Below are 19,159 nucleotides of genomic sequence, written 5' to 3' on the forward strand. Positions count from 1 at the left end.
AGAGATTCTAACACACAATATACCCAGGGTTGATCATTGCCATAGACTTGCTCTGGACATCCCTGTGGACACCACCCAAATGGTCATGTCACCTTTCTGAATTTTGTTTTTCACTTTGTTACAAATGCTCTCATACCGAATAGCGAAATCCATGACACCCTGATGCCCGTTTTATTAATGAAAACCTCTGCATGTGATAATGAGCAAACTACTTTCAAGTTCTCTGTACACGTTTCTTATTGAAAGCCTCCAGGGTACAGGATCCCTAGCTTAACAGTGGGCAAAGCTTAACCTAGTACTCTAAAGCTTTTAAGTTAGGGGGATTACTCAGTATGCAGACACATATTCACTTTCCATTTTTTTCTCTTAATTACATCGATTAGCATGATTAGACTCTATGCACAGGATAGATAGGACAGGGCCATTTTTCTCAAAACTAAGTAAATCACAACGAGACATACGTTCAAATGATGCTAGGAAATACTTTTAAAGACAAGCGTATTTTATGTCTGCTAGAATGGCTGCTTAGTGTAGCTGCTGTTGTTATTTCATAAATTTGATAGCTGAATGGAGGGGTGGGGATCTTAGTGTTGTTACCTGTATGTTTCCTATATCTGATGTGCCGCAAAGGATTCAGGTCCGCTACATCACACTGAAGTCTAAAGCCACACATGATTCAAGAAGTGCGTGGTCAAGGATCCAGAAGGTCTCAGTCCAGAAATGGAGAGCACAAGATGACCTGATGGCTGCTGAAGTCAGTTCTCACCTTCCCTCTTTAAAATGGTAATGAGAGTGGGCTCTCTGAAGTTTGAAGGCATGTCTTTTACTGCTCCATAGACAGGAAAAGCCTGGGCAGTGGTCTACATAGTAACTCCCTCCCCTGCTTGAGGATTTAAGCAGCAAAGCCATCAGAGCCTAGGTTTTTGCATTCTTCATGGGCCTGACACAAACTGAAATGATCAAATTTACTATCTTTCAAAAGGAAAAGCATTCTAATATCATGGAGGTTTCCATTAAAAAAAAAAAAGAAAAAGAAAACAAAGGTAATTCAGTTCTTAAGAGAACCTAAAAGACTAAAAAAACAAATGCAAATTATATTTTGAACAGGCCGATTCCCTACACATCTTAATACTCAATCTCAGAAAAAAACTTACATTTGGCATCTGGGACACTGTGGTAAGGCGACCACACAAGCATCCCTCCATTGTCTTTATCTGTGTACTTGGTAGCACCTGAGGAAAAATTAATTATTTTGAATGTTATAGTTTTTTACTTATATTCCAAGTAAACACTAGCAAAATTTTATTTGTTTTAGTATCATACCTGCAAAGAAGGACAAAGACAGAAAGGAAAGACTGACACGGGACAGGAAATCACCTAGTTTTGGAAGGAAGGAAGCTGTTGTAGAGCTCTGCTCCACTGTGAAGACTTCCTGGAGCAACCACACCTCCTGGTCACCTGAGCGAGGTGGCTAATCATCTGGTTTCTGTATGTGAAGTAGGGATATTCACTCAAAACTGACCCTTCCCCCACAGAAGACCTGCCTCAACAGGCTCTGCTTGTGTCGAGACGGGCCACGACTGCTCTGACTTAAAAACACTAGCGCCTCCTGTCGTGGCTTGTATTTTATCTTATTCCCAAGTCTGCCAGCTTTCCTTTTCAAACTTAATTTTATTACACTTCATACGTATAAAGACATGTGCTCCAAGTCAAAGGCATGAAAATTAACACAATTTCTTCTTCACATGATCTGGTTAAGTCCAGAAGTACACTGTCCTTTCCTATGTATTTCTCATGGTATAATCTATAAAGTCCAAAACATCAAGTCTTATTACTGTAGGTTGAAATGAATCGGATTAATGGAACCTACACAGCTAACCAGGGCTACTTCATGCCTGTAGAGACTTTTAATTAAACAGGAGTCTTTTTCTGGCTTCTACCCAATCCCTGGGTTAGTTAAAACTATGAACACATTAAGCACTACTGCCATGTTTTAAGATCACAGCTTTTCATGAGGCAGATATCTATTTACCATTAACAGTCAGAATTTCAAATTAACCACATAAAATAATAATAGAATTCTGAGGTTAAACTGTGATTATTATAAGGTATTTGGAACAGAGACATTCCTTACTACAATTTCTACACAGAGAAGTTAGTTATCAGTCATATTATTTACTTCACTTTTGGAGAATTATCATATAATACTACTAAATGTTTGTTAAGAATTTTTAGTTGAAAGAATCATACTAATAAAATATGATTTTAAACCTATCATCTGAAAAATTAAGGATGGTGAACGGGTTATCTAAGTATTAGAAAAAACTCAACTACACAAATATAGTTTTTTTTTTCTGGAGCTGAGGACCGAACCCAGGGCCTTGCGCTTGCTAGGCAAGCGCTCTACCACTGAGCTAAATCCCCAACCCCACAAATATAGTTAAAAGCAAAATCTTTCTATTATGTTGCGTCTTTAAGAAAAAAGTGACAAAAAGAGGAACTTAAAATCTTCACAAAAAAATCTGCATCAGAAGCTTATTAAGATGCTTAGTCAATGAAAATAAACTTTTGAGCCATTCTTTAAAAACTGGTGCATATCTGTAATCCCATTGTTTGAGAGGCAGAGGCAGAAGATTGGGAGTTCAAGGCCAGCTTGGGTTATCTCAAAACAAATCCACTCCAGTACCAGCAGGGTGTGAGACACAAGGAGTGGAGATTAGGTGGAAGGATCTGGAGTTTGAATCAGGCTTCTGTAAGTGAAAATCTTCCAACCAACAAAGCAAGTGAACAAAATGCCAAACAATAAGGTTAAAAAGAAAACCAAACACACCAAAACCAAAACACTTTCAATATTAAGAATTTTAATTCTTAGTTGTGGGCCTGACAGGTTAAAACAAAACAAAACAAAACAAACAACAAAAGCTTATAAATGCAAAAGTTAAGTAACTCAATGGAAAGGAAACAAATGCCGTCCAAGCCTTTACCTTAGAAAATCAAATGTTTCCAGTGAATAGCCTAACTTCAATTCTTTACCACGGAACAGATTCTTTTTACACATTGTGTGAAATTGTGACAATAAGATCATTAAAAATCTTTCTTAATAGAACATGACACAGCAAATAAAAGCTTCTATTAAGTCTCAAGTCTTAATAGTACTCCATGATAAATAAATGTATTTTCTTGAACTCCTTCTTTAAAAACACTTTTTCGCATTCGCTTGTGTACTGTGGCTGTAGTCATGCCACGGACCATGTGTGGCAGAGACAGAACCCATGCTTGGTGGCCAGCATCCATCTCACTGAGCCATCGCTCCAGCCCATGGAACTCATTCTTGAATTACAGAAAGTGATGTGTCTCCCTGAATAGCTCCTCTTAAACGAATACTGTTTTTTCTCCATTTAAAATACCAGTTGTGATTCTCCCCAAAATCTTCCATATTGTAATTAAGGGTCTAATATGACAGAAACCAGTATCCTCCTTGAGGACACTAACTGTTCTTCTAATGTGGGATGATAAAGGTATTTATGTAAGTGGCCTAATAACCAAGAATGCCCAAGTTGGCATTTCAGTGTTCTTTCCCCAGTTATTAACCCCGGCTTTTTCAATTATATATCACCTGTCATTAGGCCCAAGAAATAAAGACCTTTACAGGAAAGAGTATAGATTACAGATTTCAGACTCCCAGTCACAGCAAGTGTGCCACCTTGGAGATATCTTCTCGTGCCTCAGTTTCCCTTATCTATAATAACAGGGAATAGCCGGGTGGTGGAGGCGCACACCTTTAATCCCAGCACTCAGGAGGCAAAGCCAGGCGGATCTCTGTGAGTTCCAGGCCAGCCTGGTCTACAGAGCAAGATCCAGGCCAGGAACCAAAACTACACGGAAAAACCCTGTCTCAAAAAAACAAAAAACAAAACAAAACAAAAAACAGAGACTATATAAGTATCTACTTCAGAGCTGCTCAAAAATGAAATTGGTAAGTTTGGTAAAGTACACATATGGGACAATCAACTACTACTGAGATACAAAGTGTAAGGAATAAGGTAGGATTTCTAGCCAAGTGCAAAATGCAAAAACAACAATCTGTAACCTTCCAAGACTGCCTTTGAGAAATTAAAGGACTTTGGTGAACAAATACACTAAACTGAGAATTTAGATCGTGAGACTAAGATACTCTCAACACTTAAAAACTGTTTATAAATGAGGTTCTGTATTATATTCTGGGGGTATATCTTCAAATGGGGGGGGGGTAAAGACTTTCCTCATGACATAGAAGCATGAATAAATTACGTGGTATGTGTGTGTGCACATGCATGTGTCTGTGTGTGTGTATACACAAATCATGTAGTGGTCAGAGGTCAACAGAGAGTGTCTTCTGTCAGGCTCCTGTATTTTTATGTTTCCTAAGACAGGGTCTGTCTATGTAACCCTAGGTGTTCTGGAACTCACTACCAGTCTGTAGACCAGGTTGACCTCAAACTCACCAGCAATCCCCTCCCTGCCTCTGCTGGAATCAAAGGCATTCACTACCACACCTGACTACACTCATTTGTTTTTAGACAAGCTTCCTCACTAAACCTAGAACTCACTGCTCCAGCCGGGCTGGCTAGTCAATGAGCCCCAGGAGTTGTTTCCCCTTCCCAGAAGTTGGTATGCACCACCATCCCTGGCCTTTCTGTGGTGCCAAGAACCTGAGCTGAGGTCCTCACGCTTTGTGGGGTACACACTTTGTCTACTGCATTATCTCACCAGCACCCCGAGTTTTAAGGAATTCAGCTTTCAGACTTGTAAGTTTCCTGTTCTTTCTCAACATAACCTGCCTGAAAACTCACCTGAAATCTAAGCTACACCGTGGTCTCCCCGATATCTGAGGTTTTGCCTCTTATCATCAACTGTAGTTGAAAGACACTAAATGGTCAAACCCAGATAAAGAGCACCTAAGTTTACACTCTGAAGAAGTCTGAGGAGTGTCATGAACTTTCACAGCTCCACTCAGTGCAACCCAGGAAACTGTGACCCTGTGTGCAAGGAGGACTGCAACGAGCCAACATCCTAGCAGCAAATGTCCTCTCACGTTAAACAAACATGTTTCCTATCTTACAGAGAGAACATTTCCTAAAAATGTAAAACTCCCAGGGTTCCAAGCTTCTCATTAAAGCTCTCCTTTACTGAGGAAACCACAACACTGCAGTTTTAATTGATTATGCACTAATTTGAGCCAGAAGAGACTTAACACTCGGAACTTTATGTTCACTAGGATGTATGATATGGAAAGTTGGACGGAGGTAAAGAAGTAGAGGAGTTGGACAGGCAATCAATCAAGCACTTTGTGTGTCTGTCTCAGTGTACCTGAGCCCCTGTGAAAGCCAGAGGAAGACATCAACAGGATATCCATGTCTTTCTTTCTCTACCGTCTTCTGCCTCATTGCCAAGAGACAGAATCTCTCACTGAACTCAAAGCTTGCCAATACGGTTAGACTGTCTGGCCAGGGAGCTCCCTGGATCTATCTGCCTGTCTCCAGTTCCCGAGGCTGGGTGGGGTTACAGGCATGTGCAGTTAGTTCTGGCTTTTATGTAGATGCTGGCGATTCAGATTCAAGACTCCTCGCCAGCACAGCTCTTATCGACTGAGCTATCTCCCCAGTCCCCAGTAATACACTTTTAAGTATGCAAATATATTATGGGAGATTCTGTGGGGAAGATGCACAAAAATGACTTCAAAGACAAAAAAAATCCATGTATTTTATAAAATGGATACTATCACATTAATGTTTATAAACAGATGAATTTAAAAATAAAGAGTATAATTTTGTTTCAAAGTACTAATATTTTAATACACCAAAGATTATATACTTCATCAGTTATTTAACTCAGCTACAAATATGAGATGTCAACCTTAAAATATGTCACTCTTTGTCTCTTCAAACTTCTTTTATGGGTCTGCAAATTACTGCTTATACATATTCCATTAATCTGGTGATGTACTTAACAATCTCCCTTTTATGAACAAGAAAACAAGCCTGAAAAAGTCAAGTAGTTCATCTCAGGTAAGTAACTGTACCTCCTAGACTAGAAGGCATATGGTCACCAGGCAAAGCTACTCCTCAGGGGCAGCACAGCATATAAGAACTAGTAAAACAACTGATTTACAACTGATAACCTTCAGAACTAGTTAACAATTGATTTACAACTGGAAGATAACAATCAGGAATCTAGTTAGTAAATCATAAAGACATCAGCATGACCACTTAAGGTAAACTGCCCCAACCCATAAACTGATTTACAACCGGAAGATAGCAATCAGGAATCTAGTTAGTAAATCATGAAGACATCAGCATGACCACTTAAGGTAAACTGTCCAGCTTCAGGAACTCCAACCCAAACCTCCACACTACTTAGCAGCTCCAGATTTGTCCCAGGTTTCTGATACCTAACAGCAACTCATCTCTATCTCTATGGTGTAATTTCTACACCACCATTATCATCTCTTCTAAAACACTTACTTTCCTACATTCTCATCAGAATAGTCCCAGCACCAAAGGAATTTTTCTTCCAAGGGACTTATATCTGTGGCTATAGTGAATAATTTCCATAAAAATAGTGGTTTATGGGGGAAGGGGTGGGGTGCACACCTTTAATGCCAGTACTGGAGAGGCAGAGGCAGGCGGATCTCTGAGTTTGAGGCCCCTAGCTCTAACCCTGAGTTCCAGGACAGCCAGGGCTAAGTAGAAAGACCCTGTCTTGAAAAAACAAAAAACAACAAACAAACAAAAGGAGGTAATAAAGGAGAAAAGGAGAGCTTACTATTTCTCAATTTCTATCATTAACTAATAATTTTTTCTATTATCTTTTCCACAGTGATGCTTAAATTTTCATCTAATACTAAGCAAACATGAAATAAAACCTTTGCAAAATAGTACGACACTTAGAGCAAAACAGCAGTGAGAGGCACAGGAAGCAGCGTTTCCTTGAGAAAAGCATCTTAGTGACTCACACAAAGTAAGTGCTTTTAACTGTATCCGTGGACTACACTGGTAAGCAGAATATAAGTGAATTGAAGTAATATGAGGTGTATCCTTATTCTATAAGGAATGCCAATTACAAGTCAGAGTAAATACATCGGTCATTCTAATCTAGAAACATTTTGTCACCTCTCACAAATGCTCTATGTAGGTGGGACAAGCAAACAGTGGCATGTAAGACCACCTAAACAGAAGAACTATTCTTCCCAGTTTGAAATTTGTTGCACGAATTATATTTAAAACGACAAATTCTTTGGTGCTAATGTACACACAAGCAAGCCCCTCATCACCGCACACAACCAGGGAAACACACTTTGAAATCGACCTAACTGGACAGAAAGATAGGTGTGTTTATGACATAATTCAGCTGCTGAGTGCCATCTGGAAATGACTTCACCAATATTTAAAAAGAAAGAAAAAAAAAGGAGTACCAGTAAAAGCTCCAAACCATTCTTCCTAATTATGAAATCTAATCTTCACTGAGTAACTGCCATATGCCTAGTCATTTAATCCTGGCAAGAACTCCATGCAATCGCTTTTTACAGCTAGGAAAATGGAAGCCCAGGGAAGGCCAGTGACTTGCTCAGAGAACAAACACAAGAGTTGAGAATTAAATTCGGTCTGTGCTTAGCCGAAGGTGTGTTCTTTCCAACATCTAAGCCCCGAAGCATCTTCGCAATGTGAAGGGACCCACTCACTAGCTAGCTATGCCAACAAAAAGAATAATTTTCACAAAAATATATAATACTATTAGAAGCCCACCACTGAGGGCACCGATAGTCTTCCAACAAAACATTCCAACAGCTGTGTCACTTTGAAGGTAACCCAAATCTGGTGAGCACTCTGATGTCAATCACCAGCTGAAGGAAGCTTCCTAGTCATGCTTTTAACTCGTTACTCCACCCTTCTCCCTCCCGAGAGGGGCTGTTTCCTAGCTGGTAAATATCACATATTGCATTGTCCTAATGGGGAGAATGACCTAAGTCCTCTAGAATACCCTTACAACTAAACAGACATGACTGTTTTCCCTGTGAAATTACAAGTAAGCCCTGTGCATGGCTAACTACAACTCAAACGGCTGACTCTCGCAAGGCTGTTAGAATGCTCTCTGGACAAAAACTGACTGCAGGAAAAGTGAGAGGGCGGTCCAGGCGGGGCAGAGCCCGCGGGGCGGCGAGTCTGGCTGGGTTAGAGCAGCCGAGAGCACTCCAGGCCCAGAGGCTCCGGCAAGGGCGCCTCCATATGCGGAACTCTCGCCCAATCCCCGAGCAGCCTCACATCCCGTGACCGCCGGGGAGCCTGTTTGGAGAAAAGTAGAGAGGGAGCCCGCAAGCTGCGCTGGCGGAGGGCGCTGGAACCTGGCTGCTCCGGAGAAAATGTCTCCTTGGCAGCCGCGGCCGCTATCCTGCGGTCTGGCTCCCCCGGGCCGGGTCGGCGCTGGGGGAGGGAGGGCAGAGGGGCGGTGTCGGGCGCGGGCGTTTCCCCGCCCAGGTCCACCCCGCCGCGAAGGAAAGAAAAGCCAGGATCCCGTGTGCCCCGGGGGTCGCAGGGCTCGCCCTTGGCCGGGGCGGATGACAGCAGCCTGGGGCTGCGGAGCATGGGCCTCTGGAGCGCGGCTGAGCCCCTGGTTCCCCGGGTGGGTCGGTGTGGCATCTGACCTGGGGTAGGTTCATGCACACACACCCTGTACGCCCTCTGCTGCAGCCTTCGGCTCTGCAGCCCCCGCGCCCCGGGCTGTGGACCCGCGACCTCGGTGAGATGCCAGCAGCGTGCAAGTGCCGCGGGAGGGAACCATGTTCACCTTGCCATGCACACATCCACCTCCACGCCCTGTGTCACTGCCCAGCGAGCCTTTCAGCTTCCCAGCCCGCGATGCCCTGCCCTGCCCTGCCCTGCCCGGCCCGGCCCTCTCCCGGTGCTCCCCACACCCGCATCCGTAACTGCCCCATTCTGATGCCGGCCACCCCAGAGGAAGCATGGGGAAAATGAGAGAGAGAGAGACGGGGTTTTCCTGTGAGCAAATATATCTACCTGGATCGAATTCAGGGATCCGAGCTTGGTATTCAGCTCCGACTCTCATCCCAACATCTGCAAAGCAATGCCAAGAAATATGGTAAAATGATAATAAATTCGGAGAGGCGCGGGGAAAGGCGCGGCGGAGGCTCTCAAGCCGCGGGAGCGCGGGCGAGGCCGCGGCCGGGTGGGGGCGGGGAGGCGCGGGTCGCGGGGCTGCGGCGGCACCGGGAGTTCCGGCGGCCGCGGCTCGGCTCCGAGGGGAGGAGGGCGCGGGGAGGGGGCCGGGCGGGCGGGCGGGGCGGGGAGCGCGGCGAGGTACCCCCGTGCTCGTCGTCGCTGCTGCAGCCGCTCTCGGGCTCCGAGAAGTGCAGCCCGCCGTTGGCCGAGGAGCCGCCGCCGCCGCCGCCCGCCGGGCTCTTGGCGCCGCCGTTGGCCGATCGGTTCTTCCCCAGTAATTCGGGCCCTTTCTCCATCATGCCGGGCATGGTAGAGGAGGGGGAGAGGTGGCGTCAGGGAAGGGGGAGACGGCTGACGGGCGCGGGCGGGAGCGCGGAGGAGGAGGAGGTGTTAATATGGAGCCGCCATCACCGCCCCGGTCGGGCCGTAGCGCAGTCGCCCCACAACAACCCGCCCCGGCCCCGCCTCTGTCCCCTCCCCCGCCGCCGCCGCCCCGCGCCACCCGGCCGGCCGAGCGCCCCTCGCGGCCGCGCGCTCCTCGCGGGGCGGCCCCGATCTCCCCGCCTTTGGGAGGTTCCGGCTGGAGACCCGAGACCCTGCGCGTCCCCGGCCGGTTCCGCGAGCGCACGACCGCTCGCGGCCGAGAGGCGACGCCGGGGCTCTGGCCTCGCGGCTAGGACGCACGGAGGGCAGCGAGCCGGACTCTGTGCCCTGTCCGAGCGGAGGACGTTGGCCAGCTGAGGCCGGCGCGGCCTGGGTGGCGTCCGCGGCCCCAGACCGGCGCTGCCCGGGTGACGAGCGGCCTCAGACCGGCGCTGCCCGGGTGACGAGTGGCCGGGGGTGGCGGCTGCTCCCGGGACGAGCGGCCGGGGGTGGCGGCTGCTCCCGGGACGAGCGGCCGGGGGTGGAGGCTGCTCCCGGGACGAGCGGCCGGGGGTGGCGGCTGCTCCCGGGACGAGCGGCCGGGAATAGAGGCCCCAGACAGGCGCTGCCCGGGTGACGAGCGGCCGGGGGTGGCGGCTGCTCCCGGGACGAGCGGCCGACGATGGCCTCAGGTTGGCGGCTACTCGGGTGAGGAGGAGATGGCGGCCTCGGGTGGGTGACGGGCCGCGTTCACTCCCTCTGGTGTCGTAGTGGCCCTTGCACGGCGACCCCGGAACCCGGGTCCCACCTGATGGAGGAGACCTGGCCCTAACGACCTGGCAAGGCAGCTCATCTCTGCAATGAGGTCAAGAGGGACGGAGGGGACAGACTTTCCACTTTGCTTCTTCTTTTTTGCTGTATAAGAAGTGAATGCCGTGAGTGGAGAAATAAAATGAGGACCGAACCCTGCCCTCCCCAGTGAGTGCTTTCTGGGTCGATGCTGGCCTGAAGTAGTGGCCTGGAGCGGTTCTTGAGAGAGTAGAGCCCTGCTGCAGAGACAGGTGATCCCAGCTGCCAGTTGGAAGAAGATTCGCTGGGTAGACTCTGCTGAACTGCATTTCTTCACCAGATTTAAGGATATCTGTTTTATGACATGCTGCCTGGCCTTGGAGGGCTATTTGTTTCAGCCTTTCTGTCTGTAGGTGTGTGTCCTGCAGGATTTGGGAATAACAGTAAAATAGTTTTTGAAGGTCAAAACTGTTCTTGAGAATTCCGTTACTGAGAAATAATATATCTACTGAAGAATTCAGTCAAGAAAACTCTGGGATACAAATATTAGGCAGGTTACATGTCTAAAGGAGGGAGAATTTTGCCCAGGTGCAGAAACTGGTTCTGGTAATGGAAATAGTTGAATTTCTCTTTGGAAGCCTTATGTGTCCATTATTTATTTGAATCACAATCAACCACTTTTTAAACAAATACATTCCTGAAGAATATTTTAATTCCATGATTTTTATTTTCTGCAAGGAGAAATATCATGGACAAATGAATAGCAATTGCCTTGGACAGTTACACTTTTAATTGTGAATTGTACATTGATATCTTGGTTTTTATGTTCCGGCTTCTAATGAATGTGACACATTTCAGTCCTGTAACATCAGCTCCTTTAGGTCCTGGAACACAAGCTAGACGAGATGTAGAGGAAACTCAAGAAAAAACACTCAAGTCCTCTTAATAGGCAAGCTTTCTCACACCCCGACTCTGCAACACTGCCCATGCATTTTCTGTGGAAAGAAATCTGCGTATAGACTAGGAATCAAAACATTGTGAAGAATCAAGGACCTTTGTGACAATTTCATCTCAATTATTTAAAACCTTTGAAGTAAAATGGTACTATTGGAATGTAGAAAAGGACAGAGCAAAGGTGTCTACATTCACCTTTGGGGAAAGAACTTGGGGTGAAGGTGTGTGTGTGTGTGTGTGTGTGTGTGTGTGTGTGTGTGTGTGTACACGTGTGTTTAAGGAAAGCAAATTCCTGTTTTGCTTCTCAAGAAAAGGAAATCTTAAGCTTGCCTGGCTCCGAAGGATGATAATAATGGACCTTAAAATGGTTTCTCAACAGCTAATAAGGACATTACAGAAGAGAGAGCCCTAGGGAGAAAACTGGAGAATGCCTCTTCTAAGAGATTAGAGAGGAGGAAAGCGAGCACCCGGGTGGAGAAGAGAGCTTTAACAGTGATGTCCAGAGAGATGGGGGAAGGCACTGGTCTCTTGGCAGTATTTAAGTTTTTTTTTTTTTTCTATTTTAACATTTCTCAGAGTTACAAAGATAAGGTAAAGGTTGAGGATTGGCTAATTTAGCCATAAGTTTCTCCAGTCCCACCTGGCCCTGTGGTCCTGCAGCCACTTATAAAATAATCACTCAGAGGCTTAGATTAATTACCAATTGTATTGCCTATGTACAGCCTCCAGCTAGCTCTTATACCTTTACCCATTTCTATTAATCTATAAGTTGCCACATGACTGTGGTGTTACTGGTCTGCTGGCATCTTGCTGCTCCTTTGATGGCGCTGGCGTCTCCCTCCTCTCTTCTCTCTTGGATTTCTTGCCTGCCTCTACGCTGCCTTGCCATAGGCCAATGCAGCTTTATTTATCGACCAATCAGAGCAACATATTCACAGCATGCAGAAAGACATCCCACAGCAGGCTAGCTTGCATGGTGCTTACCTATTGATGCCTGGGCTTGTCCTTGGTAATTGTGTTGGTTTCAGAAGAAGCAAGGACATAGGCAGAGACCTTCGTTTCAAATAAGACAACATTTAGAAGGCTAAGGGATTAAAATCCACTAGCTTTTGGGATGACTTGTTATGTTACATCTAGGAATGAGTCTTGGGAAAGACACCCAAGAACTCTGCTGAAAATAATGCTATTGAGAAAGAATATCAACTGAATGCATACAGTGATCAGATCCCCCATAGGGATCTATGGGTCTAATCTCATCTTAATGAGTCCCAGCAGGTTGTGTGTATATGTGTGTAAACTGGCTAACTCATCCTAAAATTTAAATGGAATAATGTAAAGGTTAAAGACAGCCAAGACAATCTAGAATAGTGGTTCTCAACTTGTGGGTCAAAACTTCTTTGGCGGGTCGAACAACACTTTCATGGGAGTCTCCTAAGACCATCAGGAAACATATTTATGATTCATAACAAAAGCAAAATTACAGTTATATAGTAGCAACAAAAAATTTTCTGGTCACCACAGCATGATGAACTATATAAAAAGGTCACAGCATTAGGAAGGTTGAGAACCACAGATCTAGGACAGTAAAGCTGGAGGATTTATCCTATCAGCTATTAGTAATTTTAAAAAGTATAGGCCTGGGGGCTGGGTGGTGGTGGCGCAAGCCTTTAATCCCAGCACTCAGGAGGCAGAGCCAGGTGGATCTCTGTGAGTTTGAGGCCAGCCTGGGCTATAGAGCAAGATCCAGGACAGGTACCAAAATGACACAGAGAAACCCTGTCCTTGGAAAACAGCAACAACAAGAAGAAGTATAGGCCTTGGAAGGAATCCCAGTTAATAAAGTCATTGTCATGCAAACAGGACCTGAATTCAGTCCTCAGAACTCATGTGAAAAAACCAAGCCTGTTGTGGTGGCTTGGGCAAGGTGGAGACAGGTGAATTTCAGGACTCCTTAGCTGGCCAGCCTAGCCTAATTGGTGAGTTCTAGGGACCATGTCTTAAAAAGCAAGATGGTGGCACCTAAAGTGTAACTTGGGCCACACAGAACTGGGATAAGGACAGAGAGTAAACCAGTGACACGTAGGAAAAAATGACCGTTGTAATAAATCGTTCTTGGGCAACTGAATATCCACGTGTTAAAAAAATCCTTGTTACTTCCTCATTTAAAGGGCTGGGAGATGGTTCAACCCTAATGGTGACCCACAACCATCCATCACTCCAGGGGAGCCAACGCCCTCTTCTGATTCTGAGGGCACCAGGCATACACATGGTCCACATAAGTGCTTTCAGACAAAACATTTATACACATAAAATCTAAAAAAAGTTTAACAAAAAAATCAATTTGATTGTGGACCTTGTTATAAAAGACAGTACCCAAAGTACGTCAACATAGTTTGTAAAGGAAGCATTCTAGGTACAGAAAATAATATAGGAAAGAGCGAAACCTGAATTCAGATATTATACCAGAGAACTAAAAATGGTTGGGTATTCCTGGAATGGAAGAGAACTTAGAGCAGACAATGCCTGAGCCACATCAAGCCTCTTACAATAATAGGCAGAGGGTTAGGCAAATTACCCTACAGATAAAGAATCATCGGAGAGGTCTCAGCAGAAGAGCTATTGGATCCAATCAGTATTTCAGAGGGAAAATGAGAATTTGATAAATCTATTAAAGTGGTCAAGAACTGAGGCTGGAGTTGTAGCAGTGGTAGCAAGACTAGAGGAAGGCCAGACAGACAGACAGACAGACAGACTTGGTGGAATGAGAACAGTTTGGGAACCTGAGCTGGGGTAAAATGGAATGAAGGTAAGCTGGTGCCGGGTTTGTGGGTGACTGTGTCAGCCACTGAGATGGTAAACAACACTGCATAGTTCACGATTTGAATTGGGTGCTAAATGAGATACCCAGCATGCAGCTGGATGTGTAATTGAGATCAGAGCAGGAGAGGGATTTCTTAGGGGTTGATTGTAGCTAATCAAAGTCTTGCGATCAATCTTATCTATTTGCCTTACTATAACAAAATTAGCCTGGGTAATTTGCAAACAGTATAAATTGTTTTTTACAGTTCAAGATCAAGGTGCTAGTATGTTTGATATCCAATGAGGGCTTTCTGCTTCATAGGAACACTAATTCTGCTAATAAAAGCAGAGCCTATGACTTAATCACCTCATTGAGGGGCCAGCCCTCTTAATACTACTTACTGCACTGGGTTTCCAGCATAATGGATTTCAAAGAAGCACATACATTTAAGTCACAGCAAGACTTAACAGATCCCAGGAAGGGCAAGTAGAAAGCAAACACCAAGAGCACCAACACTGAAAGATCAAAAGGCAAAGGAATCCCCAAAGGCCTGAGGACATAGGGGAATCTGAAGATGATTGGACGTCATTTATTCAAACCAAACAGAGAGGTCTGAAGAGACCCATAATGACCAGAAGTCCAGGAGATGGGCCTCAAATGCTTGCACAGGAAAGAGGTCATGAGTTATCTGGATAAGAGCAGTTCCACTGGTACTGATGACCAGAACAGCTCCACTGCAGTGGACCGAGAAGGAAATAGGAAGAAATACAGTAAATGTGAGTTTACTCCAGAAACGTTTTCATGGTAACGAGGAAATAAAAAGCTCCAGAAAATAAATGACTACACTTTTGAAACTGTGTGTGTGTGTGTGTGTGCAAGTTTTAAAAGTTGAGGTGTTAATTTTTTCCTAGCTATGATAAAATTCCTGACTAAAGCAGCTGAAGGGTGAGAGGGTCTGTTTTGGCTCACAGTTGGAGGGCTGTAGTCCACCACAGCAGGGACATCATCACCGTGGCAGGAGGGTGAGCTGGCTGGTCACATGCATCTACAGTCAGGAAGCAGACAGAGATGAATGCTGATGCTCAGCTCCATTACGCTTTTTGAGTTTGCGACCCTGGCCTTTGGAATGGTGACCCTGGCCTTTGGAATGATGCCATCATTTAGGGTAGGCCTTCTTATCCTAGTTAATCTGTACATAATCCCACACAAGCTCGTTCCAAGAGATTTGTTTCCTAGGTGATTCTGAGTTCCCTCAAGTTGAAAAGGTGAAGTGTGACTCACTGCTACCAGTGGCACCCACTGATGTCCCCCAGTGACGGGCTATAATCCTGAACTGAGCTAGAGTAAACACATCGCTTTCTAAACCTAACAGCAGCAGGGACAGACACTGTCTCATAACAGGTGGGTGTGGTGGTGCGCCTTTAACCAGCACTCGGGAGGCAGAGACAGCTCTGTGAGTTCCAGGACAGCCTAGTCCAATAGAAAGTTTCAGGACAGGTGGGGCTACATAGAGAGGCCCCGCCTCAAAACAAAACAAACAATGAAGCAACCTCTAGCTCCCACATACATGCACATGCATACTTGTGCACATTTTTACATTTGCACACCTATCACAAGAACTATATAATTATTTTTATTAGTGATGCTGTTGGCTTTTAGATTTTAGTTTTATTTATGAGACAGGATTTCTCTTTGTATCCCTGGCCGTCCTAGAACTCACTATGTAGACCAAGCTAAGCTGGTCTTGAACACAGAGATCCAGCTGCCTTTGCCTCCTGAGTTCTGAGATTAAAGGCGTGCACCACCACGCCTGGCTGCAAGGCTTTTAGCTTTTTAAAAACAACACACATATGGAATGTAAGATCTTTTCAAAAACAGTGAAGCATACCTGCTTACATCAAATGTGGACAAATCTTGAAAATGTTTTAAGTGGAAAATCTGTGTGCAGGGCTGGGAGGATAGCTCGACCAGTAAATATGTTCTGTTGACCTTAGATCAGCCCCACAACCCACAAAAAAGCCATCAGCCAGCCTAGTGGACTTGAACTGTAGACAAGTGAGAGACCCTGTCTCAAAAATCTATAGTTGTTTCGAGACATGGCTCAGGGGCTAAGAGCATGTACTGCTCCTCCAGAGGACCAGGGTTCAGTACCAGCACTCAAATCAGATAACTCAAAACCACGTGTAACTCCAGCTCCAGACACTTCCAGCCACTACCTTCGCTCATGTGCCAATGTAAACACATAATTTAAAATGATAAAAACACATAATGCCTAAGGTTGTCCTGTGGCCTCCACTTGCTCTCACATGAGGGTATACACACCAGGTCAGTGTGCAAATAGTAATTTAGCATTCCTACATGTGTGTGTCCTTCGTAAAGTATCACTAAATATGTATGTATAGCTAACCACATATGCTCAGAATATTTCAAGAGTACGTAAAAACTGGCTACCTCAGGAGGATATGCCAGGATCTGGGATGAAAGGGGGTCTTTCTTGTGTACTCTTTGTGACTGGACTCTTTACCACGGGTATATGTTGCTGTTTAAGGAATACATGTTTAAAGAATCAACTAACAGATAAATTGTTAAAGTGTAAATAAAGTAACAACCAATTTAAAAGAACCATAACAGAACTTCAAAAGTAGAATGGAAGAGGAGAGTGGTGTCTGCATGCTTATTTTACAAAATAACGCAGCAGCACAGTGGTTATGGGCTGCACCTCGCACTGCCAGCTACTGGAGGTTTATAGGAAGAATATAAGAAGTCCTGTTTATTCATTTTACCCAATTTTCAAATGATTTCCTTTCTGTTACAAATTTTGCCAAAGAATTTATTAATTCTCTTGTCTTATTCAGAAATGTTTATCTTGGTATAAGTTTAATTATGAAAACAGTCAAACAGTGTTGTGAAGTATGGCCTGAGGTTAAGCTAGCTCATGTTGGGTTCAATCTGCCTTACCCCTCCATTTATTTATTTGTTTATTTACAAGATGGTGGCAAGCAAATAACCTTTAGTTTGCTTATTTTTTGAGATAGGATTTTTCGTTACCCATGCCTGGCTTTGAACTCATTGTATATCCAGAAATGGCCCTTGGCTCTTGATCTGCCTGCCTCTGTCTCCCAGTTGTTAGTAAGTACCATCATGCCAGCTCACCCATACAATCTTAATAGCTAAAAGAAACCGACAAAGGTCTTTGTCTTAGTTACGCCCCCCCCCCCCCCCCAGAAAGGGTTTCTCTGTGTAGTTGTGGCACCTTTCCTGGAACTCACTCTGTAGCCCAGGCTGGCCTCGAACACAGAGATCTGCCTGCCTCTGCCTCCAAAGTGCTGGGATTAAAGGCATATGCCACCATTGCCCAGTTTAATTACGGTTTTTATTGCTGTGAAAAGACACCATGACCACGGCAACACCTATAAAACATTTACTTGGGGTGGCTTTATAGTTTCGAAGGTTCAGTCCATTATCATTATGATGGGGAGCATGACAGCCTGCAGGCTATATCTTGACCAGAAGGCAGCAGGAAGTTGACAGACACACTGAGGGAAGCTTGAGCAGAAGAGACCTCAAAGCCCACCCACACAGTGACACACTTCCTCCAACAAGGCCGCATCTAATAGTGCCACTCCCTTTGGGGGCCATTTTCTTTCCAGTTACCAGTCTTGTAACTCCTTTTCTTGGAACATTATTTCTGAGGCCAGTCTGTCTCCATTTACACAGTTATACAGATGGACACCTGTCCCAGCGCAGGCCACCTTTTAAGATGGCTAAGTCTTTTGTTGTTATTCAAACTTCAGCCACGTAAAGAAGAAACCGGGATAGCAATGTCTTCATGTGAAAGTTCCAGAGTGACAGCTGCAAATGGCTTGTCAGGGTGACCCAGGCATCCTCCAGCTAACCCCTGGTCAGTTCCTGGGGTGTGTTCTGTGCACTGTGCTAACCCCTAGTCAGTTCCTGGGGTGTGTTCTGTGCACTGTGCTAACCAGCTAGTCAGTTCCTGGGGTGTGTTCTGTGCACTGTGCTAACCAGCTAGTCAGTTCCTGGGGTGTATTCTGTGCACTGTGCTAACCCCTGGTCAATTTTTGGGGTGTGTTCTGTGCACTGTACTAACCAGCTAGTCAGTTCCTGGGGTGTGTTCTGTGCACTGTGCTAACCCCTGGTCAGTTCCTAGGGTATGTTCTGTGCACTGTGTTAACCCCTGGTCAGTTCCTGGGGTGTGTTCTGTGCACTGTGCTAACCAGCTGGTCAGTTCCTAGGGTGTGTTCTGTGCACTGTACTAACCAGCTAGTTAGTTCCTGGGGTGTGTTCTGTGCACTGTGCTAACCAGCTAGTCAGTTCCTGGGGTGTGTTCTGTGCACTGTGCTAACTCCTGGTTGGCTGAGGTCCTTTAACTCCGGCATATTGTGCCTAGGTCAGAAGAAGCTCAGGTGCTGGTCTTTGGTACCTTTTGTCTCCTTTGGCAGCAGCAAGCTTCTGCAGGCTAGTGGGTGTTATAGCTCTCCTGCAGCCCCAGGTAACAGGACCATTAAATAACTCTACAGGAGTCTTGATCCTTCAGCTCATGGCAGCAGACCTGGTTTCTCTTTCTGGCTCTTTATGAGCTTCCATCCAGCTGTCAAGCAGCTGGCCACCATAATCACCTTGCTTAGCAGCTGCCTGCTCCTCCCTGGCCGGCTCTGCCACTCCACCAGCTGCTGTCACCACTGCTCTGCTCCACTTTTTTTTGCTGCTACCTTCTTCCTGTTACCAGTCCATGTGCTAAAAAGAGGTAAGAAAAGGCCTCTGAGGGAAGCCTTTTATTGAGGCTGATGTTCCGATGCCAGAGCAGGCAGCACAGGGGTGTTGTTTTTCATCAATTGCAGTGGTTGTCTCATAAGCAACTACTGTCCTAATTAGCAACTGCAACTCCTCAGCCACCAGCAGCTGTTAGGCAGCAAGGGCTGCAGCCTGCAGGAATTCTGTTCCCTCAGGCACTGGCTCTCTCAAGGCCACTAAGGGAAACTTTATCTAGATCTCTACCCTTCTATAGAACTCAGGATTT

At 45.4% G+C, this 19,159-nt stretch overlaps 2 protein-coding genes across 9 annotated transcripts in view; both read right to left on the bottom strand.

Annotated features, from left to right (window-relative positions):
• Window positions 1-9,646, bottom strand: part of Rcor3 (REST corepressor 3) — a 40,661-nt gene extending 31,015 nt beyond the window's left edge. For 6 of the 8 annotated variants that reach the window (XR_008218126.1, XM_052738041.1, XM_052738042.1 and 3 more), the window contains exons 1-3: window positions 9,358-9,646; window positions 9,054-9,110; window positions 1,155-1,232 (exon numbers count right to left, since the gene is read on the bottom strand). Coding sequence is in view for 7 of the 8 variants with exons in the window: in XM_052738041.1 (XP_052594001.1) it covers window positions 1,155-1,232; window positions 9,054-9,110; window positions 9,358-9,523 (301 nt within the window). In the remaining variant the exon portion in view is untranslated. Of the gene's footprint in view, window positions 1-597; window positions 774-1,154; window positions 1,233-1,377; window positions 1,487-9,053; window positions 9,111-9,357 lie in introns of those variants that run through there. The other 2 variants (XM_052738040.1, XM_052738039.1) reach the window with 2 other exon arrangements.
• Window positions 9,606-19,159, bottom strand: part of LOC128109348 (ESX-1 secretion-associated protein EspK-like) — a 71,684-nt gene continuing 62,130 nt past the window's right edge. The window contains exons 4-5 of the mRNA XM_052736538.1: window positions 10,051-10,433; window positions 9,606-10,018 (exon numbers count right to left, since the gene is read on the bottom strand). Of these exons, the coding sequence (XP_052592498.1) occupies window positions 9,606-10,018; window positions 10,051-10,433 (796 nt within the window). The remainder of the gene's footprint in view (window positions 10,019-10,050; window positions 10,434-19,159) is intronic.

This window comes from Peromyscus californicus, unplaced genomic scaffold, assembly GCF_007827085.1.
Source record: "Peromyscus californicus insignis strain IS unplaced genomic scaffold, ASM782708v3 Scaffold_14__1_contigs__length_90479793_seg_2, whole genome shotgun sequence".
Lineage (NCBI taxonomy): Eukaryota > Metazoa > Chordata > Mammalia > Rodentia > Cricetidae > Peromyscus > Peromyscus californicus.